The 27,142-nt window shown below is 38.6% G+C and overlaps 1 protein-coding gene across 2 annotated transcripts in view; it reads right to left on the bottom strand.

Annotated features, from left to right (window-relative positions):
• The window catches only part of FBXL5 (F-box and leucine rich repeat protein 5), a 48,078-nt gene extending 25,085 nt beyond the window's left edge, over window positions 1–22,993 (bottom strand). For both annotated transcript variants that reach the window (XM_074276195.1, XM_074276196.1), the window contains exons 1-5: window positions 22,794–22,993; window positions 11,230–11,445; window positions 5,907–6,002; window positions 3,515–3,701; window positions 490–672 (exon numbers count right to left, since the gene is read on the bottom strand). In XM_074276195.1, coding sequence (XP_074132296.1) covers window positions 490–672; window positions 3,515–3,701; window positions 5,907–6,002; window positions 11,230–11,445; window positions 22,794–22,877 — 766 coding nt within the window. In that variant the 5' untranslated portion in view covers window positions 22,878–22,993. The remainder of the gene's footprint in view (window positions 1–489; window positions 673–3,514; window positions 3,702–5,906; window positions 6,003–11,229; window positions 11,446–22,793) is intronic.
• Window positions 22,994–27,142: the final 4,149 nt, after the last annotated feature.

The raw sequence follows: 27,142 nt of genomic DNA, 5'->3' as shown, positions 1-27,142 counted from the left end.
TAAATAATACTCACCTAGAGAATCAATATTTAAATCATTTTTAAGTTAAAGAGAAAAAAATGTAGTGTATATTATGTTGTATTTTATGTTATGCTTCCCTGGAGTCCTCATGAATAGATCAAACTTTCCATAAAGTATTGAAGGAAAATGTATGATGTTGATGTATCAACATAAACAATGATATTTAAAAGAATAAAAATTGTTTTGGAGTATTACTAAATTCTAAGTCACTCTTCCCCATGAACTACCTATAACTTCTTAATTTAAGTGAATTTCTATTTTGAATTAGTATTCAACCTCTTTCGATTATTTAAACTTCTACTAACTTATTTTAGTTCTTAATTTTAAAATTGAATACTTCTATTTTATGAAATTAGTTTATTAGATGGAGCTTGCCCAATTTTTTTTTTATTTAACTCAGATACATTCTATCTCTAAATAAGCAGCTTAAGAAAATATTTTTATAAAAATAAAGTTGCCATCACTTACCTCTAGCCCAATTAACAGGGTAAAGATGCTTCCAGAGAGATCCAGTTTTAGCCAGCTGAGACCATTTAGTACTAACTTGACTGCATCGACACAACTCTTGAGGATTAAGGTAACTGAAAATCGTCAGCATTACTTCAGGAGGAAGATGGGTAATATTTGTGGAGTAATCTGAAACTTCAGTTTCTGGAAAAAGAAATATATATGTATAACCATTCAACAATGAAGCCTTAAAGAAATGAAAAAACAAAAACACAATCATATAATTTTACATATAAAAACCAATGCCTGAAGTTGGATTCCTCCTGCCTGCAAGATGTACAAATGAAACAATATGCATTAGAGATACCATGAGAAAGCTTAATTTGCTAAGGATCCGTAGGGTCAAATGACTCTAACACAAGTAATACTTTATTAATGGGATGCGCAATTATGAAGAAACTGAGTTAACTTCCTTTTACAAAGGCGTCAGAGGAAAACAATCTTCACTTTGTGGCACAGACAGTATCATTTGAAAAAGGAACTAAACAGGTTGTACAGCTTTAAAGGCAGACAAGCCTTTATTAACACAAACATGTGTGAAGGGTGCCAAACTGTGAAACCCAAAAACTGAATCCCTTTATTTACTGGATGCTTAAAGCAAATTTTGTCATTAACAATTACTTTCAAAATTAAACAAGCCAAAATCATAACAACATATTCTGATCTTTGTATGAAAAGCCTCCTACACCAAGTCAATGTTTTTCAATGTAATTGTAACATGAAGAATTTCACATAAGTCCATTACTTTAATGACATTTTCTCAAGAAGGATAGAGAATGATATGAAATGGCACACATGATATAAAAATGTCATATTATAAAGTACACCAAGAATTGACTTCATGAGCTAACTAACTAGACTCACAAAATAATCTAAAGGATATATTTATAGTGACAGAAAATTAGTGAAGAAGGGAAGGAAGGAGGGAGAGAGCAAGGGGGGAGTGCAGAAAGAAAAAAAAAAAGAGGGAAAGAAAGTGAGAGAAACAGAAAGAGAAAGAAAAAAGGGAATGAGGGATGGAGGATGGAAGGGAGAAAAAGAGGTAGGGAGGACAGGAGGGAAGGAGGATAGAAGATGGGAGGGAGGGAGGATAGGAGTGAGTGAGGGAGAATAGAAGGAAGAAAGGAAGGAAGGAAGGGAGGAAGGGAAGAAGGAAGAATAGAAGGGAAAGAGAGAAGAAATGGAAGGAGAGGGAAGCAGGAATAAAACATGCCATATAAATATGGAAATACTTAATCACTTTGGAGTACTGCGGTTATTTGTATGGAGCATTTGTACTCCTAAAATCTAGGCAAGATTTAGAATATATTTCAAGTGTAAATACAGGAAAGATTCAGCAAAAGAATGACTCCATGTAGAGTATAGGTACAGCATACATTTCCTTTGTAAACTTAACTCCACTATATCTATTTCTCCTCAGTTTCAGGAAAAAGCTGATAGGTTAAGATATTGATAATAAAAGAAAAGTCCCTTAAAAAAGGAAGGGAGAAAGGGAGGGCGAGAAGGAAGGAGGAAAGAAGGGAGAAAGGGAGAGAATTAGGGAGGGAACTAACTCAAAACAAAGTAACTAGCATTTTCTTTGAAGGAGTGGGAAATTAAGATGCACCAGGTATGATGCTTTTAAATCACATGTTATAATCACAATAAAACATGACACAACCAGCATAAGCCTGGGTTTCTCAGTGAAGAATGCCAGTGAAGAAGTTTTATGGATTTAATGATAACCTACACATTTTTATTTCAAATTATAAAGTTCCTAAATTTTTCATTTAATAAAAAAGACAGCAAAGGAAACAAATTTCATCAAACATCACTCAGAATACTTCAATAGCATTTTTATATCTAAATCTTCTATCTTGGAAGAATAAGAGGTTTTCTACAAATACTCTATAAAAGATTAGTAAGTAACAGACTGGCAGGTAAGAGTTAAAGGTAACATTCATAGTTCTTTACATATACATATATATTATATATATATATATATGTCTATCTTACATATAAGCCATGAATAATTCTTATATTTATAATTGTTTTTTCAAAGAACCCCATACAAATAAATTCTGTGCATTCACTCGACTCAATAAAAATAAAATGTAAGGGAGGGTCACAGGAATGATTAACATATACATTAAGGTACATATATAGTCTAATCTCCTAATTTTGCAAATAAAGAAACTAAAATATAAAAAAACTATAATAAGTTGCTGAACTGGGAATGGATTCCTGATCATTTGCATTTATTCTCTCCAAGTATATATGGAGGAAAAGACACATCTATCGATAGATATTGTATGTATGTGTATATACATGTGTTCCATACATATACACAGAACATAAAGACCTGTATAGCTATATGTACAGACAGACACATGTGTGCCTACCTACGTGTACATTTGTTTGAGCAAGTCTAGATATGCCTTTATAGATCCTTGTTATCTCCTCTATTAGAAGACAGTGAGCTCTCTGGGAACAGAGACTTAATTATTCACCATATCTGTACCCTCAGCAGCTAGCAAAGTATCTAGCACTCAGTGAATAGTTCTTGAACTGATTTATGAATATTCTTTATGTTGTCAAGAAAACAAACAAGCAAGTAGGTGAACATTTTGTATGCTGGGAACATAAAAAGAAAAAAATATATTTTATAATGATACCAGGAAATAAATACACATTTATATCCCCAAAGCCATATGGAGATTTCCCTTAATTTTACACTTCTTAGATTTATCTAAAAAGTAGCAGAGGTCACCTATGTCTCTTGCCCATGAGATTAAAATGCCTTAGCATATAATTAAAGGTTCAGAATAAGGAGCTTAAAACAAATTTATACTTTAAAATAATTACTTCAGTGCTGAATGAAAATACAACTTCATTTCTAAAATCCCTACCAAAAAGAAATCTACATTCCACTTTAAAAAGCTGAAGTGGTTTTTGAAGTATAATGGTAAACAGTGAATTACTTTTTAACTTTGTTAAGTTTTTTTACCTTTATCTGATTTTTCATCCACAGAATACTTAAAAAACTTCTGTCTCTCTTCAGCTTGATTCCAGAGACTAAGCCCTCTAAGAAGTTCTGCAGTGTCCTTGTGAGAACAATGTTGTGCAATCACTTTCTTTTTAATGTCCTTTAGCTCTTCATAGGTAAAATATTCCATCAACATAGGCTGAAAAACCTAAATTATTACAAAGTCAAAAAAATTATTTCAAAAGAAATGTTATAATTTTCATGTATAAGAGATATTTTAAAAATATATAGGCAATTTCCTTAAGCTCTCTCAAATTCAGAGAAATCTTAACATTCAGAATTATAATAATATATACAATCCCCTTAATAAAAAATAAGATACTGACCCAACTTTAAAACACAAACACACACACACATACCCCCCCCCCCATCATCATCATCTATTTAGACCAAACCCAAAAGAAGAAAATGACATTAAATTTACTACAAATGCCATCTGTTGTTGGTTCATCTTACAACAAATCAAAATGAGCAAAAGCGAAATGAAATACATTAAGGTGACAACTATAAACTAAGTAAGCTTCAAAATAGATTTTAACTTTTAATCATTACCAAGTTTTACTGTCATTCATTTGTCTTTTTTAGTATGCCTCATGACATAATAAAAAGAATAAGAATAATGAAAAAGGACTTAATTCCCAGACAATTCTAATTAAAACTATACACTTATTTAACCAGATATTTTAAATGTGGGCCTGTCTAAAGGAAACAGGACAACCTACAAGTCCATCATTAATATGATCAAAAAGCATTCATTAAATATCTTTGCAAACATAAATGAATATCTATTTTATTGCCATAAACCAGTTATCTTCCATTTCAAGAATTACATGGCTAACAAATCATCAAGGAACAGATTTTAAATCGGGAAAATGTCACATTATTTCACAAAATGAGAGGCAATGACTATATTAATGCTCAACTTAATCTACTTTGTTGTGATGATGTCTCCCTTTGATCATTTTTTTTTTTTGAACAGTGGAAAAATCCTGGAGTTACCTTCTGAATACAATCCTTCCTTTGCAACAATAACAACAAAAAAATTCGGTTCTGCACATATATATTGTACTTAGGATATACTATATTTAATATGTATAGGAATGCCTGCCATCTAGGGAAGGGAGTGGAGGGAAGGAGGGGAAAAATTCGGAACAGAAGGGAATACAAGGGATAATGTAAAAAAAAAAAAAAAAAAAATTTACCTATGCATATGTACTGTCAAAGAAAATGTTATAATTATAAAAATTAATAAAAAAAAGAAAAAAGAAAAATCCTGGAGTTGTAAGATTTATCTTACAATCTAAGTTATATTAAGTTGTAATATTTTGAAAAATGTAACAATGATGCTAGTAATAGCTGGCATACAGGGACTCTAAATTTTGCAAAGCATTTTATATACATATTATCTTATTCAATATTCACAGGAGTGAGTGGTGCTAATAGGGATAAGTACTATTAACTGTCCCCATTTTACAGATGAGTAAAATGAGCCAACAGAGGGTAACGTTACGCTTGGGATTAAAGAGAGGTAATCAGCTAGAGAGGATAGATACTTCCATATGGGCTAAGACAAGCAAAAAGTAGGACCATATTCTCATCACAAATTGTAGTAAATAAAATACAACCTGAATTTCAGTACAATGGCAATATCAGTTCACGCTCACTAAGGCTATATGAGAGGGAATTCCTTAAGGTATAGTCAGAGATGCTGGCTCTAAGACAAACACAATAATTTAGAAGTATTCTGTTAAGCAAGAGAAAGCACAGAAATGTGGCCAATTTGATATTCATTGCAGGGACATACAAGAGCTGTCGGTATCAATCATGCAGGGCTAGAAAAGGTAATATTTACTTTTTATATTATATGTTTTATCTACTCCTGTGCATTACTGTTTGCATGTCTCTCATTCTTATCCTTGCTGACTCCTCTGTTTTACTCCTACTTACTACCTTACTTCACTAATACTTAAAATATACTTTTTACCTTTATAAGGTCCAAGAGGACTGCCTATCATAGGACGCTATTAAATAATTCATAAACATTTATTCAACTAAACTGCACTGATGCAAACTCAAAGACCACCAGTGCAAAATTACCATTCTGACACTAAACTTAATATGGAAACAGACAGATCATCTTAAAAGTTCACTTTTAGAGGGATCTCAAAGCATGAGTGTAAGTATGCACATAAAAGAAACTTGCTTGTTTAATAAAGGAATTAATCCCAAACAATTGGACTTCCTTGCTTCCTTGGCCTTCTCCTCAACAAGAAAGGTGTGAAGCCAATTTCACCTCTATCCAAGCAATGACATCTTAAAACTGATGTACAAGAAAAAATTAATGTATACTCACTTCCTCTTCTTCTTTCATGTGAGGAAGGAAATCTCTTGTAAAAGCTTCTAGCCTCTCCTTCAGTTGCTTTGCATAATTTAGCTGCTCATACTCATTCTGAAATAAAAAAAAAGGACGTGTACTTTAAAACTAAGTTTACAAATACTGAAATATTGTGTTTACTTATATCTCATACTAATCTCAGGAAGCAGTTTTAGACTTCATGTGAAATTCTTACAAAATAAAAAATTATAACAACATATACCATCATCAAGGCCTAGGAGAAAAAAAAATACCCTAAAAATAGTAAATCCTCAATTCCTTAAAGATAATACACTTTCTTCTGCTATAAAACAGATATAACATATGATGATGACTTTTAAATTTTATGTGCACTTTTACTCTATAAAAACCTAAAATTATCATTAATTGCTTATAAGTTCAAAATTTTATTTTTTATAAAAGAACTTAAATAGCTAATTCCTACTTATCTTCATTTTACAGGCATCCCTTTGCTAACAATTAGAATTGATACTACCAAAATATGATGTTAAGCTAGCCAATATCACAGGAGTACAATTAATTGCAAAGAATCAGTGTCATAAATGTTATTACTGGATAACTAGCTAAACAGTATTAAGTACTTCTAGTGATGATATTCCACAAAGATTAGAGGATCATAGTTAGACCTGGGGGGGGGGGGGAGAGAGAGTGTCTTAATACAAGGAAATAAATAAATATAGCCTGGAAAATCACCAATACTTCATGAGATGCAACTCATGAGAATGAGCTGACTAGTTATTCCCTCTCTTGAATGTGCATTATCATCATTCCATTCCATCCCATACAATATCAAATAAGTTTTCTTTCCTTCTTTGATTCTTTCTCTCCCAATATGTTTGTTTAAAAAAAAAAAAAAATACCACCACAATTTTGTTGTCTGTACCTTCCCCCCCGGCCAAAACCTAACTTTTTCTTCATTAGGTACCTGTACCTAATGGATGATAATGGATTAAAATGGATTATTTTACATTTAATCTTACAATACTTGTCCTGGATTCCATTTCGATACATATCCTTTTACTATCTTAACTTACGATCCTTGTCCATGCCAATAAACCCTATTTGCTCATCAGAAGTTTTCTTTTTTTAACCTTCAGAATTTTATTCCTAAGACTTCCCATCCCTTTAAGATGGTTTTTCCCTACAAAACTCTGATCCAGGGGATCCCCAGTTATTCTTTCTCTTAATCCCTTGATATCTGCTCTCCAAAAAACAAAGTGCACATCAAGAATATACCTAATTTCCAAAATGAAGTTTCAATGCTTAAAAAAATAATAATTAATTAAATTAATTTGACTAGCAGCAAGTATGTTATAGAGAAGCAGAGTTCTGAGTAAACCAAGGCTGGTTGACATTTTTTTAATGTGTGTTATACAATCCTTAAGCAATCTGGTAAAAACTCTGAACGCCCTTGGATAAAATATATAGGATTTCATTTCAATTACTTATTTTTTTAAATGCATACAAACAGTATCAACATACTACATAAAATAATAACATCCTGTTTTTCTTAACACAATAAATGAAAGATCACAGAATAACAAATACTAACACTTTTTATTTTTTAATTTAAAACAAATACAAAATAGAAAAAAATCTGAATGCGTACAGTAAAACATGAGGATTCAAAATGAGACTAAATTAATTTCTATTTCAAGAAAGCCTATATAATAAAATAATATGTGCTCAGTGGTATCTTTGCTTTCTTGGAAAAATTAAGTACACGCAATCACTTAACTTCTGTGTGACTGGCACAATCACTCAGTAAATGTCTAACCTGGGCTTGAATCTAAGGCTTTCAACTCCAAATTCAGTCTTCTCCTCATCAGGGCCCCAGGTCTCCAACAGGTTCACACTCCCCTGCATTTGTCCAAACCTTTTTAAAAGCTGCTTCTCATAACCCAAGTATCCTGCATCCTTTCAGGGGCCCTAGATCACCAACCCCAAGGGCCTCCTTAGTCCTGCTCCTGACCCTGACCCAAAGCTGGCTTTCTCCCATCCTACAAATTTCCTTTTCACTACTTTTTCCTCATTCCTATCTATCTTTATTTAGAACTTGGCAACCCGGTTTGGTCAACCATGCCTTAAGGATATGGGTAGCACAGCCTAAATAAGGGTGGACCTAAGGCTCTAGGTGCTTGAATGGCCAATTATCAGCTCAGTCCTCTAAACCTGTGGTGTCAAACTCCAAACAAAAGCCACTAAAATGTTCATAAGGATCCTTGAGTCAATCTTACATTGACTTAGAAAACCACAGGGGTTTATATATTTCTTTTTTTTTGGATACATTAACACATTACAATTAAAACAGAACTACATTTTAATCTGGTTCTGGTTACAGGCAAGAGTGTTGTGGCTATGGGTGTGACACCTCCACTCCACACATTAATCTTGAATATTAAGTCTTGGAATAAAATGTCTGTCCTTAAAATTCTCTGTGGTAAACACAAACATACTCTGACTTCCCTCCCCCCCAAAAAAGCTTCTTCTCAGATTTCAGAGCATGCATTAGGGCTCCCATGTGCGTCACGGCATAGCAGCTCTCTGCCACTAGCTCAGGCTTTCTGACATTTCCTCCATAGATTCCCTAACAAATCTTCTGTATCTTCCCTTTCTTCCATTTGTTCAATGGGGGAACAGACTCTAAGTCAGGAGTCCCCAAACTGTAGATCATAAAATCTCAGAGGTCCACACAGCTGATCTCTAAAATATTTTCCAACACTGAGCTTTCCATGGACGTGGTCATCAACTTACACTCCCTTCACAAACTCTTTTTTATACAATACTTCATAAAATATAAAAATCACATATGAATATGTGAAGTGATAAAAACCTGAATTAAAAGCTTTTACTTTGAAAATAGATGGTAGACACTCTTGTTTACCCCAATCTAGAAATTTAGCACATAAACATGCCCCATAACTCACTTCTATATAGCAATAGGGCTTACAGAGCACTTTCCTCACAACTTTATAAAGCTTGTTATACTAGGACAAATCTATCAGGAATTTAATATGTTGCACTTTTCATCAAAATTAACAACAAAAAAATCTAAATGCCATCATTTGCTATCTAAAGGATAAACACAACACAATCTCATAATTTTTACAAAAATACCTAGTATAATCCTGTTAGGATTACTAAGTGAGAACTCAGGTTGTCAGGTTGTTTTAATTAATTCATTAATTAAAAGAATTAAAGGACTTAACTCAGGATATAGAAATGCAACAGGAAAATCTTAAGTGGCTTCTCTTCACTGACAGAGAAGTAGATGAGAACTATTCCAACTCAGAGAAAGATGACCTCTACAAATGGCAGTGCATCGTCAATGGAAATTACTTTGGCTGAAGAAACTCGGGCACTGGTTGCCAAAATGGGGGGATTTATATATTTCCTTAATATAATGGAAAGTGAGATGATAAAAATGGCAAAAGTTCACTTAAATCTAATCCTGTGGATGCTTAGGGTCATTAAGAGGTGCCAGGAGAAGATAAGTCAGGTCAGAGACATAACTGAAAGTATGAAAAATCTAACAAAATTATTTTTTTACAAGAAGTGTGCCATGAGTAAAGAAATTGAGAACTGTCAGAGCCAAATCAAAATTAAGATAGCATTGATCAGGAGAAGTAAGACCCTGGCTGAAGAAGTGGGGGAGAGGAATGTCACTAGAGCTGGATAGAATATGATAGTCAAAGAGTAAGGTTAATTAACTAATTAATTTATTTTAAGGATTTGGTTAGATTTGAGTTTGTCTATAGGCAGAGAAGAGATTAAAAAATGTGCAAAAATAAGTGGACTATATTGTAACGAGCTGTCGTCTCTAGAATCTGCCGGATCGCTCTCTGGGAAGAGATCTGCTGTGTCTACTCAAATCTTTAAGACAGATTCTTCTTCCTGTAGTGAACCGTTGTCTCCAGGCAGTTGCTGTTAACTCTTGTCCTTAGAAGTGACTTCCCTTCCTGCAGAGAGCCCCGTCAGGCCTGATGTAATGCAGAGAGTCTCCTTCTTTCTCTGAGAGTCCTCTCTTTTATTCTCCCAGAGAATGGGCGTGGGATAATGCAAGGGCTTCTGGGAAGAACCACCCCAGCCAATGAGCTTGCCCCCTCTTATCAAGTCAACCTGAGTTCTCACCTTGTAATTGTCCAGAAAACCTGAATTCTCACCTTGTCACCCTCCAGACAACCTGAGTTCTCACTTAGTAATCCTAACATAATCCCTATTAAGTGAATTATGATGATAAAAGCTCATTTTGTAATGTCTATTTTATCATTGTGGAAAAAGAAAAATATGTGCAGGATAGATAGATAAATTGCCACAGGATTTGGACCTCTATTTAAAAAATAAATAAAATCCAGTAATTTTTATACATAACATTCTAATTCTTATGAATAATGAGAAAATATTGACCAATATTCATTTCAAACCTTTTTGTACTTCTTTTAAGAGTATAAACAAAATTCATTTGGTAAAATTAATATGCAAAGACAGTGATGGGGCTATTTGGGCCTATCCATTAATACTGGAAGTAGGGATAAATCAGAATCAAATGTAAAAGTAATCAATACTTTTAAAATATATCCAAGGGAAAAAAATCTTGAGCTTAATTTCAACCTTCAAAAACATCCTGTATCACCCACCACTTTATTTCAGTATTTTATTACTCACACAACAAAATAGAAATAGAGAGGTAACCCTTTTAACTGATAAACTTATATATGAAGCATTTGGTTCTCTTAAAGTTTTAATGGTGCAGTTCAAAGTTATTTAAGATATTCATTTTTAGGAGACAACTAGGTGATATAGTAGATAAAACACTAGCCCTAAAATCAGGAGGACCTGAGTTCACATTTGATCTCAGAAAATTAACACTTAGTAGCTGTGTGATCCTGGGCAATCACTTAATCCCAATTGCCTCAAGGAAGGAAAAAAAAAAAAAGACATTTTGAATTAACCCAAACAAACTTGAAAATTTTTATATTTCTATCAGATTTAGCATTTTAGAAAGATCTGGAAGAATTCACTTTAGTTCATGAAGAAAGTCATATTTAACTCAAAAAATAATTCTTCATGTTTGTATTTATCTTGAAAATAAGTATTGAGACAGGTGCAGACATGTTGTTTCCTAGGTATGGAAAACAAACCCTTTAAGAGTAAATTTCATTTTTAAAACTTCTTCATGTCTAGTTAATGCTTATAGGTTGATTGATAGAAAATTTTGGCAAATTTTGCAAGTGACATAAATAACACTACAAGAATATTAATTTAATATTTTAAAACTTACCTTCACATTCTTTAACCCTTTCTCAAAGAGGCTAAGCATTTCTGAGAGTTTGTTGTCAGAGTGCACATTATAAATGGTCCGGCTGCGTTGCTGAAGCAAGCCAATAATGTATTCATTCTCAATCTGCTCGTGCATTTTGAATTCCTTGAATGTAGCATATAAAGATTGCAGAAGAGCACGGAAATCATTGTTGTTGGAAAAGTTGGTTTTAGAAAGCTGAATGAAAATAAAAATGTTCAAAATAAAAACAGTTCAAATTAACATGTACAAAGAACATTACAATCTCTTCTATTTATTTTAACTAATTTGCAAACCCCTTCCCTTTATACTTTGGGCTCTGAAAATGCAGCAAGTCACTGTAATACTACATTAGAATTCAGAATACCTGAATTCTGATACAAACTCTGCCAACAACTGGCTGTGTGATCCCTCTTCCTAAAATGATTCATCTCAGGGTCAGCTAGGTGGCGCAGTGGATAGAGCACCAGCCTTGAATTCAGGAGGACCCGAGTTCAAATCTGGTCTCAGACACTTAACACTTCCTAGATGTGTGACCCTGGGCAAGTCACTTACCCCCAGCCTCCCCCCCAAAAAAACAAACAAACAAACAAACAAATAAATAAATAAATAAAAATGATTCATGTCATGGGACAGCTAGATGGCACAGTAGACAGAGTACTGGGCCTGAAGTCAGGAGGACCTGAGTTCAAATCTGGTCTCAAACACTTAATACTTCCTAGCTGTGTGACCCTGGGCAAGTCACTTAACCCCAAACTCAGCCAAAAAAACAACTTGGGAAAAAAAATTCATCTCTAACATAAATGATGTGGAAGACTAAAAAGAGACAATAAGTTTCAAGACCATAAACCTAGTCTATTTGAATGAATGGTTGGAAGACTTTTTATTTACCATTGACATAACTTAATGTCATGTTTATTTGCCTCTGCTTTTATTTACTATTAGTAAGCATAGTATAGTGGAAAAGAGCTCTGGAATCAAAAAATCTGTTTTAAAATCCTAAATCATTACTTTAAGCATACAAGGGGACAATGAATACCTCAAGAATAAAATTATCAAGCTGAGAAACAGTCCTGGGAGGTTTGAGAGCCAAACATAAAAAAGAAAAAACTTGGTTAGTCTCAGGAATTTAGAAAAAGTTACATGATTTCCTCTACATTAAGGAGGTAACAGGATTAGGTTAAGGAAAAGATGAAAAAAACCCAAAAACACATATATTATTTGGGATAACATTAAGAAGTCTATGAAGCTGTTTTGCAAACAGTTGGGTAAAGTAGCTTTGTCCAGATCTTTCCAAGGATGAGAGATTATATTATAAATCCCCTCTAAAATGTTATAACTATTAATCAGCAAAAGTCCCTACACAAAATTAAGTTTGCTATAAGGTATCAAAGCATTTCTTTCAAAAACAAAACATATTAAATGTTAAGCAAAATTGTTTAAGAATGTCTTTCTATTCTCTTCTATGATAATTTAATAAGTATTAGGGATACTAATCAAGCAACCAAGATAAATATTGTACAGACTATAGAAATTAGAATATTAATAAGAGTAGGAAAAACAATGGGCTTAGGAGAATATCGCATACAGAAACAGCAAGATTATGTGATGAGCAACTATGATAGACTTAGCTCTTCTCAGCAATGTTTCAATAGACAGTTTCAATAGACTTGGGAAGGAAAATGCCATCCACATGAAAAAATATGAAATATGAAAACAATGTGGATCAAACATATTTTCATCTTTTTGTTTGCTTTTTCTTTCTCATGTTTTTTTTCCCCACTTTTAGTCTGATTTTTCTTGCACAGCATGACAAATATGGAAATACATTTAGAAGGATTATACATGTTTAACCTATATCAGATTGTTTGCTATCTTGTGGAAGATGAGGGAGGGAGGGAAAAAAAATTTGGAAGGCAAAATCTTAAGGTATTTAAAAAAATAAAATACTGTTGAGAAAATAATGATTGTAGGAGAGCATTTAATCTAAAGAACAAGAAAAGATCACTTTCAGAAATTTAAATGGCCAAAAGCAGCAATGACTGTTACTTGATCTCAGGTTTTTAAATCACTTCAATTAAATGACAAATGTAAAATGCCTGAAGAATTCACTTCAAAATCAGATTATAGTAGCCAAAGAAAATTAGAATATTCAGAAACTCTATAAACCTTAAGACTATTCTCTCCTCGTTATATATCAATTCCCAAGGCCAATAATTAAGTGGGGATAGGGAAAAGAGAAGTCATGTTGCCTAATAAACGTAGTGAACACATTAGATAATTAAATGTCTTCTGAATTGAATTTATTTTCTGATTAGCACAACTACAATAAAAATGCTCATAGTTAAATAAAACTATACTTTCTAACAGTGCTTTGTACTTTTCATCACTTATGGTCTGATCTGTCTTCATACTTCTTTTCAATTATAATTTCAATATAATGACAGTTCACCCTAAAAAATAAAGGGAAGGGAAAAAAAACAAAAAAAAAAACAAAACAAAACCCAGAAGGGCAGTTAGATGGCACAGTGAGTAGAGAGAGCACCAGCCCTGAAGTCAGGAGGACCTGAGTTCAAATCTGATCTCAGACACTTAACACTTCCTAGCTGTGTGACCCTGGGCAAGTCATTTAATCCCAATTGCCTGGGGGAGGGGGAAGAGGGAAAGTTGATCATAAGCATCTTTCTTATGCCAAATTTTATGAGTATATACAAGTAAACAAGTATTGACTAAAAAAATATGAGTTAGTAGCTTTTTATGAACCAAAGATTCTATTATTTTTTCCATTTAAAATAATCTTTGGTTAAAAAAAAAATTGGATTTAAGTCTTCTGAAAACTTTAATAGTGAAAATGTCCAGCCTTGTTTTACACTGTTTTACAGAAGCCTTGTCTATATCTCACAGGACATCATATTTAAAAGGTAAATCTAAAAACTAATACACTTAGCATATGTATTTTTTTCCTCACTAAAAAACAATATTTTTATTTGATCATGATCAAAGTGCTTGGGAAGGGGGAAAATGGCAAAAAAAAAAAAAAAAAAAAAAAAAAATATATTTTCAATTAGTAAAATGTAATCCACTTAAAAAGAAGACTAAGTTGACCATGCCATATTTTTAATAATGAGAATAATAGTAATTCCTCCTCCCCCAAAAAGATGAAAAGTACTGAATAACCCTTTAGTGGCACAGTGGACAGAATTCAAGCCTTGGAGTTAGTGGAGATTTAGATCTATGAAGGAACTTGTATGCTAGTTCTACCACTTTTTTCTGAATAACCTTGGGAAAATGACAACTAATCTTTGGAGGTTAGAGAATGACTTCTATTATCCTCTGAGACTCAATAAGCACATTCCAGGTACAATGCTAGGTGCTGGAGATACAAAATAAGAAAGCACAACCTTCCCTTTTCCCTCAAAATGCTCTGACTCAGTAAGGCTCTCTCCTCAGGACCCCACTCTACTTAAAAACAAATGACAATTAAACAACAACAACAACAACAATCACAGTTCTCTTTTTTGATCTCTGATTTTTCATTTCCACAAAAATGCAAATAAGAAAATAGAGATAGCAGTACAATGGGAAAAAGGCCTAGCTCTGGGGAGCCAAAAGACCTTAATTTTCAACTCCTATGCTACAACACGACTGTGATAACATTGTTATCTCTGTGCTAGAGTTTCTTCATTTGTAAAATTAAAGGGCTTGGTTACATGACCAAAAGAATCCCTTCCAGCTCTAAACCCAGAGGTGAAGGATCTGCCCCAGTGGAACAGGCCAATTTACAAGTCCGTTAACATTAACAGCTTGGAGATTATTCATACACTACAACTTTAAAAGTACTTTAGATGATAAATTATAACATGTTTTGTCAGGTGATGTTGGAATTTAATTTACTTCAATGCAAAAAGCTATAAAACTGAATGTATTTAATTTCTTAAATATACTGTTATGTGACATAACTAAAGGCCTGGACAGCTATCATTTGGATTGAAATTTTTTAAAAATATTGAGATATATATTTTATATATAAAAAAATTTCACAACAATCTCTTTCTCCACAATAAATCAAAAGGAAAAAACTAAGGGGGAAAAAAAGTAAAGAAAGTGAAAATTGTATGTTTCCATCTGCCTTCAGACTCCATTAGATCTTTCTGTGGATGGGGATAGCTAAATTGATATTTCTAAAAGCACCAGTCTTAAAAAGTTACCTCCCTACTCAAGTACCTTTGGTGACTTCCTATTTTAAATTTTTTTTCCTGTATTATATTTAAAATAAAATAAACTCCTGGTTGAACATTTAAAGCCCTTTACAATTTGACTTCAAGTCTATCTTTTTCTAAATTTTTTCCCTTCATACACTCTATATTCCAGCCAAAATGGCCTACATACATTCCTCATAAATGATATTATATTTCCTTGAACTGTGCCTTTGGATAGGATTGTTCTTCCATGCTTGGAATGCCTTTCTTCATGATTTCCATTTCTTGGAATTCCTAGTTCCCTTCAAAATTCAATGTATCTGCCATCTAATTCACCTTAAGTAGCAGACTTAATAGATGCTTTCACTCTCACAGATTTCTAGATTCCCTGTATCTATTTTATCCCATAAGCAGCAGAAAGCCAATTACATTTGAACAAAGGAGAAACAGAAGATTTGTACATTATTTTGGCTGCTACATTAAAGAAAGACTGGGAAGAGGAGAAACCTGAGGTAAAAAGACTGGGAAAGAGGTTGATGGCCCAATGTAGACAAGAGACCAGGTGTGGTGACAGTATGAATAGAAGAACTATTATGGAAGTCTATTTAATAGGACTTCGAAGGTCATTGTAACATCAGGTCAAGAGAGTAAAGGTATCAAGAATAAGGTTTCAAGCCTGTTTAATTGTGAAAATAACAACACAATCAAAAGAACAAAAGAAACTAGGTCAAAGGAACAGGTCTTCAAGGCTGAGAAACACCAATTAAAGAGTTCAGACTTTGATGTTCTGAGTTTTGAGGTGCCTATAGATATCAAAGTATCCGAGACCAGCTAACAATTGGAGATGCAGGACTATAGCTCAGGGGAGAATGGGGTTACCTATAAAGAATTATTAAAGAGTTATCTGTACAGAGCTGATAATTGAGCACAAGGGAACAGAAGAGATCTCTAAGGAGAAAAGTGGGGAGAAAAAGAGATGGATGAATTGAGATAATAAATGTTTTTAGTTTTAAAATTGCAAAATATCAAACAGGAATAATCTCCAATTTGATATACCAGGAGCAAAAATCAAGAAACAAAGTTATCTTTTATACTATAATAAAGTACAGACACTGACATAGCAAGACAACTTCAAAAAAATTTTGGGAGAATTAAAGGAACTGAAAAATATAGGATCTCCTTTACTTAGATAAAACAAATAAATCAATAGGTCTAAATTCTTTCCAAAATAATTTGCAGAATAAAATACCAACCACACTATCAAAAGTTTACTTTATGTGACTAAAGTCACAACAAAATTCTAGAGGCAAGAATATAAAAAGTAAAGTGACAGAAGACTTGTCTTATCAGATTTCCATATTTAATATAAAGCAACAATTATGAAATTATATGGTATGGGAAAAAAATCAATACAACAGAAGAGAACCCAGAAGTAGGATTTCACAGGTTAGCATATGATAAAATCTATGACTAAAAAGGACTCTCAGTAAAACTAGTGTGTAATGTGAAAATGACATAAAATATAATAAACTGATATGAGATGAAAAATGGGTTTAGAGGTATAGCTCACACATAAACACTCCATACCACTATAATAAACACTAATTAAATCAATGCAAATAATTTATCATTTTTTAAAAGCCAGGAGAAGGGGGCAGCTAGGTGGCGCAGTGGATAGAGCACCAGCCTTGAATTCAGGAGGATGCAAGTTTAAATCTGGTCTCAGACACTTAACATTTCCTAGCTGTGTGACCCTGGGCAAGTCACTTAATCCCCACCTCAGGAAAAAAAAAAAAAAAAAAAAAGCCAGGAGAAAAAGATGTCTCAAAAATGAAAGTGATGAACTTTTTCTTAAACAAATGGGAAAAATAACTTGAGATTTTGAATGGCTTTGGCTATACTAAAAAGATTTTACACAAAAAAGGCAATGCTTCTATATTTAAAAAAAAAAAAAAAGATTGAGAGAGAAAAAATTTGCAGTTGTATACATGTTAAAGACCTGACCAGCTGATATAAAGATCATAAGAGGGGAAAGAATCACATGTATTTGTAGCATCCCTTTTTGTGTGGCAAGGAACTGGAAACTGAGTGGATGCCCATGGGTTGGGGAATGGCTGAATAAATTATAGTTTATGAATGTAATGGAATATTATTGTTCTTTCAGAAATGACCAGCAGGATGATTTCAGAAAAGCATGGGAAAACTTACATAAACTGATGCTTAGGGGAAGTGAGCAGAACTAACAGAACATTATACACAGTAACAAGATTATGTGATGATCAGCTGTGTAATAGACTTTTTAAAACAATGAGCTGATTCAAGGGCATTCCGATAAGACTTGCAATGGAAAGTGCCATCCAGAGAGAGAACTATGGAGATTGAATGTGGATTAAAGCATAGTATTTTCACCTTTTTTGTTGTTGTCATTTGTTTTTATTTTTTTCTCCTTATTGATCTGATCTTTACTGTGCAGCATGATAAATGTGTAAATATATTTAGAACAACACATGTTTAACCTGTATCAGATTGCCTGCTATCTTGGGGAGAGGGAAGAGGAAGAAGAGGGGAAAAAAAAATTGGAATACAAGGTTTCACAAAAGTGAATGAATGAATAAAAAGTCCTGACAAACACTGCTTTACAAGAGGATTTTTGGAAAGAAACTTTATCATGGGGGAAACTATATGGTGCAGTGGATAAGCATCAATAGCATTTGAGTTAAATCCAGTACTTCCTGGCTGTGTGATCCTGGTCAAGTCATTTAATCCCAACTGCCTCACCAAAAACAAAAGAAAAAAGAAAAAAGAAAAAAAAAAAAAAAAAAGGGGGGGGGGAGGAGAAAAACCTAAATCAGAGCTATTATCCATTCACACTGAATTTTTCTTTTCCACATACATTGTCCTTTATATCAAAGCTAACTACTACAGATATACCTTCACTTCCTCTAATTAAATAAATGTAAAATAAAATCCCTGCAATTAGAGTCCCTGTTGAGATCTGTTTCTACCACCAAACAAACTTTAATGTTTGTTATTTGAAAAAGACATTTATAATCCTGTAACTAATATATCAAATAGACAAATTTATGTATTTTAGAAACATTCTAGTAAACTAAATAAAATAGCCTCATCTTATATAAGACCATTATCACCCTCTTTCCCTTTCCCCCAATTAAGTAGATCCTGAATAGGTTTAAGGAAAAAAAAAGAAAAAGAAAAAAAAAAAAGGCTGAGGAGGAATATACCAGGATTCCAAATATACTATAAATCCTCACCAATTCACTTAAACTGAGTAAAAGGTAGGAACTATTGAAAAGTCTTTAACTACCTACTAGAAAAATATGTCCCATTAAAAGTCCTACTTCAAAGCATCTTAGTGTATGATGGTAGTCCTGAGTTCTGTAGAACTCACTCAGAAAGGTCCTGCCAAACCAGAACAGCTTTAATTTACAGGTCCGGGGATAGACTATCCCACTCTGCTGTCCGTATATCTGTCTAAGTTTAGATAGGATCATCACAATTAAGACTGTCACCAAGTGATGAAATGTTTTCAGTCATAAAAACTCAGAAGACAAAGTATCGCCAAGTTATAACCTATCATAGTGGAAAGGAACACTGATCAATTCTTGTGAAGCATTCACACTTTAAAAAAATGAAATTTAATGATTTCAAGTAATAGACAGTAGAGGTTTAAGAGATTTGGATTCTTGCTGTGATTCTTTGCTAACTGCCTGTGTTGACCATGGGCAAGCTATTCAGTATTTACTTCCCCATCAGCAAGAGAGAAATAAACTGCCCTATCTGTATCAGAGTTAATGTTGGTTTAACAAGTGTGAAAGTCCTTTGGAAAAGTTTAAACAGTTGGGAAATAAAAGGAAATGTCCTGGACACTACCAAACTCTAACTTAAGACTGTTGCAAGACTTAATAGCTAACATTTACATGGCATCTACTCTGCGCTAAAATACTTTACAATTATTACTTCATTTCCTCCTCACAACAAACCAGAGAAGCTGACATTATTCCCCCCATTTTACATACAGGGAAACTGAGGATGACGAAGATTAAGTGAGCTGCCCAGGTTAAACAGCAAGCATGAACACAGATTTTCATGACTAAGTCATGTTCTATCTAATGTGCCAGCAAGATGCCCACTTGCTTTAACAGCTTTAAATTATTTGTCTATTTCTAACTAATAGTGAATTAGAAATTGACTCTATAGTTACTCAGTGCTCCATCCAAATAATTTGTAATGGAAACACATACTTTGTAGCCTTTTCTTTAAAATGTGTATGAGAGGTTAAGGTGACTAGGAAGGCCTGGGTTCAAGTTCAGCCTCTGATTTGTCCTGGCTGGGTCACCCTGGGCAAGCACAGTCTCCTTCAGTGTTCCAGGTAACCATTAGTTTCTGTCATTTTTGTTGCAAGAGTGATTTTCCTCAGCAGCGTGTTAAGTTGCAAAGTTTGTAAAAAAAAAAAAAAAAAAAAAAAAAGGTACTGGTAGGTATTTTGTCCTGGTATAAGTGGCCAATATGAGTGAGACGATGCCTCCGAAATTCGGATGTTATCTAAATAAGAATAACTATTTTTCTATCTAATGCTTGAAACATTAACTGGAGAAGGTCCCCACTTAGGATCTGAAGGCTGTGATACAATTTTTAATCCCTGGAGGAACTCAAAAGGCTATTTATTACGCAGGCCGAATCCAATCCTTTTCCAACAACCAAAAGGTTCAAGATTTCCACATGCTCATTAAAACCTGTGTCTTCATAGAAACTGAGGGATGGGAACAGAAGGTGCAGGACAACTCTGCCACTATTTCGAGGGCTTAGAATGTAGAGGGCCAGGCACACAGTAGGCCCCACATTTACTGACTAGTCAGTCCATGGTTGTCTATGGAGAATGGGGATAACTTCATTATTATAAAATGTCTGTATAAATAAAAGCACTCATTTGGAAGCTACTCCATCAACACTTGATCATCGCAGACAATTGTTAGAGTAAAGCTCAAAGTTAACATTCTGCCCAAAAGGAAGACATTTTTTCTAAACAAATTTATGAGTAAAATGGCAAGTATGTAACTTAAAATATTTATGGGACTAGCCGTAAACTTTTTTCCCTCAATTTTCAAATCATTTCAGGGGCGCCAGAATTTTTTTATAATTTCTAATTCACTGGGAAAAAAAAAAGCATTTCCATTGCAAAATGGCAGACCAGCCACGGATTTCACAACCCAGATTCTCCCATCCATTAGCATTTGGTCTCTTTCTTTATCTGAAGCCACAATGGGGTAGAGATTACACCCTGTGAAAGTTGGTTTTTAAACAGTTACTAATAAACAACAACTATTCCCTTCCATAAGATCCAGCTCCGTCTACAGTTCAAGTCACATGCTTTTCCCTCTCAGGCTTTTTCTATCTATGGCCATTTCATAACACGGTTGAATTTAGAGCTGGAAATGACCTTAGAGGTCACCTAATCCAAGCCTGTTACTTTACAGATGAAGAAACTGAAACCCTTCAAGTTTAAGTGACTAACCTAGGGTCACTTGGCTAGAAAGTAAAAGGGGATTCAGACCAGGACTCTTCATTCTGGCCACCATCTCTCCATATGCGCAAGTCACTTTTGAAAGAGACACAAATTTAACAATGGGCGGTGCTGTTCCCGGTACTAAGCTATTTGATCACTATCATAAACAACTTGATAGAACAATTAAAACCTCGGCATCCATCAGTGAGGTTTTCCATGAACAATCCCGGTACCGTCCTCCAGGTAAACTCACACACACTCTCACACATATACACACACACTCACACTCACAAACTCTCACATACAGACAAACACACTCACACACATACACACACTCACACTCTCACACATACACACACTCACACACTCTCACACTCACACATACACTCACACACAATCACACATACTCTCACTCACACATACACATACACACACTCACACATACTCACACACACTCACACAAACACACAATCACACTCACTCACACAAACACACAATCACACATACTCTCACACACACACTCATACACACACTCACACACACACACAATCACACACACTCTCACACACACACTCACACACATTCACACACTCACACACACAATCACACATACTCTCACACACACTCAATCTTTTCTGTTTTTCAGGGCCAGCAGCCTCTAAAATGTGAGCATTTCAGGGCCACGAATCAGTACCTCACATGCCCATCCTCCAGATTAAGTTCGAGATCAATTCGCAGCCAGAAGGGCCAGCCCCGGATGACTAGGAGGCGGCAGGGGCTCAGTAACAGGCAGAGGAGGATTTCTGGGCTGGGACAGCAGAGGAAACTGAGGCGCCCGGCCCAGGGACCGGGCGGAGATCTCCCAGGGGAGGGGCTGTTTTCACTCCCGAGCACGGAGCGGGGAGAAATGTTTCCAAGTCCCTGAGGAGGGTTCCTTCAGAGCGGGGGGCTGCAGAGGGGCGTGCGCGGACCCCCCTTCGGGCACTGGGAGCGCTCCGGGAACCCAGCACGGATTCAGCCCAGCTCGGCCCTCCGAGAACAAACACATTCTACATTTACCGGGGAGGAGGGGAGAGAAGTCCGTAGAGGAGACCCAACTGAACCGGGAGGCGGAGGACGGGGTGAACGGGGGAGACCGGAGGGGGGATGGTGAGAGGAGGGTCAGTGGGGGACGGGGCGGGGGGGGAATGGAAAAGGAGGTAAAATGGAGAGGGTGGGAGGAAGGGGAGCATGAGGGGGGCCATGGGGAAGGGCATGGGAAGGCTGAGGAGGGTAAATGGGGAGAGAGGGGAGGGGTCAGAGAGCAGATTCCGACAGGGGAGTCAGAGAGTGGGGGTCAGATGGGAAAAAGGTCAGAGAGCGAGCTTTCAACAGGGAGGGGGTCAGAGCGAGATTCAGCTTGGGGAAGGAGGCAGAGAGCGGGGTCCGGATAGGGGAGGGGTCGGAGAGCGGGGTCCCGACGGGGGAGGGGATCAGGACGGGGTTCACGGAGCGGAGAGTCCGAGAGCGGAGTTCTGATTGGGGAGGGAGGCAGAGAGCGGGGATCGGATGGCGAAGGGGTCAGAGCGGGGTTGAGAGCGGGAGGGGTCGGAGAGCGGGGTTCCGATGGGGGAGGGGCTCGGAGGGCGCCCCTCCCCCGCGGCTCCGGGCCTCTAGCTTGCCCCAGGGAGGCTTCCCTCGTAGGGCCCCGGAGCCCGGGGGGGTCGTAGCAGGCTTAGGCCGGAATCGGCGGGGGCTCCGCGCAGGCCTCCGGGGCCGCCTCGGCCGCCGCGTCGCCGCCCGCCCCCGGAGTCGAGCGGAGGAGGTTCCGGGCTCGCCGTTACCTTGTCGCAGTAGAGCCCCACGAGCTGCTTCATCCGCCAGTGCGGCGCGGTGAACACGTCCACCTCTTCGGGGAAGGGAGCCATGGCCTCGGCCGCCGCCTCCTCAGCCGCCGCCGCCGCCGCCTCTCCATAGACTCCCTCACCGCCGGGCAGAGGCGGCCGCGCGCCGCCCGCCCCTCCCCTGCGCGCGCATGCGCCGGCGCCGTGCCGTCAGGCGCGCGCCCCCTTCGGGGGGAGGCCGCCATGCGGGTCGGGGAGAGGGGGATGGAGGAGGAAGCAGGCGGGGGGGAGGGGCCCGGCGCTGCGCACGTGACCGAGGCGCGCGCTTCGCGGCCGGGCTGCTGTTGCTACTACTGCGTGCGCCAGTTCCCGGGCCCTGCACGTCTCTCAGCCCCTGCACGCCCTCAGTCCCGCACGGGCCTGGCTCTGCTCCCACTCGGCTCCCCGCAGGCTGCTCACCGCTGCTGGGCCCACCCTGGCCTTTTACCCTACGTGCTCAGTGTTCCCCCGGGGTGATGGGCACTTTCTGCCCCCCACCCGGGCATCTCCCAGCCCCGCCCCCCCTCCCCGCTGCTCGGACTCCCTCCTCCCGGGCCGTGCCAAGCACAACATCCCCGGCTTGTAGCGGGCTTGTAGCGCGCCGGGCGAACACCGCTGCTCCAGGAAGCGCCGGCTCTGGGCGCCCCGGGCCAAAGGCGCTCGGCGAAGGTCTGGGGCGGGCCCTGACCGCGTCCTGCCAGGCTGCGGGGCTCCCCGGGCCCGGGAAAGTGGCGGCCAAGGCCGAGGCCGAGCCTCGGGCCTCTCCCGGCCTCGGTGTGTTCGCCTCCAGAATGGGAGAGCACGTGCGGCCCTCTCCCAACGGACCCTCGTGATTCTGTCCTCCGGTGCTTAGGGGGTGAAAGCTGCCCACGGCAGAGCCAGAGGAGGCCGGTGGGGCGAAGGAGCCGGCTGTCCGCCGCAGGCTGGCCAGAGCCAGTGTGCCCTACTCCGCCTCCTCCCGCGGGGAGGAAGCGCGTCAGAGAAAGCGAGGGCCCCCCAGCTTTTATGGGGCCAAGTCCGCGGTACAGACCGGGGGCGGGCCCCAGGCAGGGGCTCCTGCGTCCTCCTGTCTGCCCCAGGCCCGTGGTCATGGTGGGTCCCGGAGTGCGGCCCTACACCCCGATCCTGCTCAGGACTCCGCAGCTTAGAAAGGCCTCCCGCCGGACCGGGTGCTCCGGAGCCCTGGGGCCTTCGTTGCCCTCCCCGCCTAATGGCACCCCCCAGTCTGGGTCAGTCCCCTGGGAGAAAGAAGGACAGAACAACAGAATAAAGGCGAGGAGCAGGAAACAAGGGCGGGGCAAGCGGGAAAAAGCCGGGCCTCGCTGGCAAGAAGTCATTGTGAGGGCAGAGGCAGGAGGTCTTTTCTTTTTCTTTTCTTTTTTTTTTTTAATTAATTTTATAATTATAACATTTTTTGACAGTGCACATGCATGGGTAATTTTTTACAACATTATCCCTTGTACTCCTTCTGTTCAGAATTTTTCCCCTCCTTCCCTCCACCCCCTCCCCTAGATAGCAGGCAGCCCATACATACAAATATCTTTATGTGGCCACATAAACGACCCTGAGTACCTGCCTCGTGCCAGACAGAGCTCTGGCCACCCCCCCCCCCCCTGCGGCCGTCAGACCCCGCACTCGGCTGGGCGCCACGCCCCGCACTCAGCGGGTGCCACTCAGCGGGCGTCAGGCCCCGCACTCCACCGGGCGCCACGCCCCGCACTCAGCGGGTGCCACTCAGCGGGTGTCAGGTCCTGCACTCAGCGGCCGTCAGGCCCCCGCACTCAGCGGGCGCCACTCAGCGGGCGTCAGACCCCACACTCCTCCAGGCGCCAGGCCTTGCACTCAGTCAGACCCCGCACTCAGCGGGCGCCACGCCTTGCACTCAGCGGGTGCCACTCAGCGGGCGTCAGACCCCGCACTCAGCGGGCGCCACTCAGCGGGCGTCAGGCCCCCACACTCCGCCGGGCGCCAGGCCCTGCACTCAGTCAGACCCCACACTCGGCGGGGCATCAGAAAGGCCTCCCTGCAGCACCGGGGCAGCCTCCGCTTGGGGTCCGAGCTTCTCTTTAGGCGCTGTCTCTGTGCATTGTTTCCAGGCAGGCCGTGGCCAGTCACTTTTGCCTTCTCCTGCTCTTCTCTTCACTCATTCTTTCACTCTAGCTCTCTCCAGTCCCTTCCAGAAAAGATTCTATCTTCACCAGCCCTGAAGTCAGGAGGACCCTAGTTCAAATCTGGTCTCAGACACTGAACACTTCCTAGCTGGGTGACCCTGGGCAAGTCACTTACCCCCAGCCTCAGGAAAAAAAAGAGAAGTGATTCTATCTTACAATAGGGGTGGGACGTGTGAGCAGGAAAAAAAACCAGATCCAGCGGAGAGATTCCCTCTGATGGGAGGATTGAGCCCCCCCCCCACTGTGGAGCACACACACTGGGTCCCACCCAGGGTCCTGAACATGAATTCAATCCAGTCTGCTTTAAGCAATGAATTGGGAAAAAAATAGCATCAAATAAATGGCAGCGGGGTTTTTTTCCCTTCCAAAGCTGAATCAGGCTCCCGTCAGCTAGCCATTAACACTTACTCCAGAAGGGACTGGTGTGCATTTTATCACATTAGATAGCCAGCTGATGGAACATGAACTTTTACCCTTACAGAGAGAAATGGGAAATATTGAGTCAGTGTTATCACTGTGGGTCAGAGTTGGCTAGTCCTGTGCCAAGGAAGCCAAGGTCGGGGCTGAGCCACGCTGACCTCCGGGGGAGTTCTCTCTGTTCCCGGAGCACACTCTAGGCCTCTGACCCCAGCCGCCGCCCACCCGAGCTTTCTGCGGGGCACCAGGGAGCTCAGATGAGCCAGCACGGATACCCTGTTGATGAGGGTCAGAAAGGTCATCTTTGTGTACCAAGCCTGGCACATCATAGTGATGATACACAAAATGCTTCCCTAGCGCCGGGAAAGAATGACATATGAGTACTCTGGCTCACAGGCACTTAAGTGTTTATTGAACTGAGAGTACCCTATATCCCAGTGGAAAGTAGTACAAAGGACAACCGAACCAATATGGATCAGTGAAAACACTGAATTTAAAGGAAGAGTACCCTTTAAAATTCAACTTATTATCTGTGTAAACTATCATTGTCTTTGTAACTTTAAGCAAGTAACTTCTTTCTAGGCATCAGTTTATTCAACTGTAAAATGTACATTAAATTTGGATTTAATACTGAGTTATTGCCCAGCCTCATACCGTGGGCTGTTCCATAAACTCGAAATTCCTAGTTTCATAAAATTAAGGTTGATAGAATATCATTAATTCTTCTCAAAGCAATCAAGATTTTCAGATTAAAAATTAAATTCAATCATTTGATTCTTTCTACGAGTTCACCATTATATATATATATGTGTGTACATGATGCAAAACTGTGTTTTCCCAATTATTGACTTACAAATACTACATCATAAAAAAATAAAAAGTGAAACTATTAATTTACTTAAAACCAGAGTTAGTAACGTTATCAGTCAAACTAGTCAATCAATAACTGCTGTGAGATTTTTCAAGAACATCTTGGATTGGGCAAAAAATAGGTTTAGGAGTAAATAATATTAAGGGGAAAAAGGTCATCAGTTTACTGAAATGAAATATGACTCTAGATTTTTAAAAATAATTTGAAATACACTTGTACCTTACTTTGTGAAACATATGTTCTGTCGCTTCCTAAATCTTTTTTATATTGAACTCTATTTTCTCATTCACCTTCTGTAGAAAATGTGAGATATGCTTTACTAGGGGAGTTGGTTCGATAATAGGATAAGATCGTCACCCTGATTCTGAATTCTATGGGGACTATTTCTTCGTCTTTATCTCCCCAGAACTTATCACTGTGCTTGATACATAGTAGCTTAATATATGCTAATTGGCTGAGGCAAGGAAGTAATTGTGCACGTGGAGAAAGTTTTAGGGCTTCAGAATTCCACATACCTTCTATATTGCAGCAGGAATTGTACCTGAAAGGCTTTGTTAAAGAAAAGAGTTAAGAGTAAGAGGTAGGAGAAGGGCGACGTGGCTTTCTTGCCTTCCACAAAAGGCATGCTGAGGGCAGCAGGCAGAAGAGTAAACGGATGCCCAGAGATTTGGCTTGTTGAGGAGAGACTACAAGTATTGCAGACCATACATAACCCATTTAAGCTCTGAGACTCTAATGTTTGTAAAATGAGGCCTTCTAGGAGCAGACTTGAAGCGAATCCCTAAATCCAAGAGGCCATAGCACATCTTAATCTGTCCCCAGACAAATCCTTGAATGAATGTCTCCATTTC

The sequence above is a fragment of the Sminthopsis crassicaudata genome, chromosome 6 (assembly GCF_048593235.1).
Source record: "Sminthopsis crassicaudata isolate SCR6 chromosome 6, ASM4859323v1, whole genome shotgun sequence".
NCBI lineage: Eukaryota > Metazoa > Chordata > Mammalia > Dasyuromorphia > Dasyuridae > Sminthopsis > Sminthopsis crassicaudata.
Note: the sequence above shows the minus strand (reverse complement) of the source record. Positions and strands in the feature narration are given on the sequence as shown.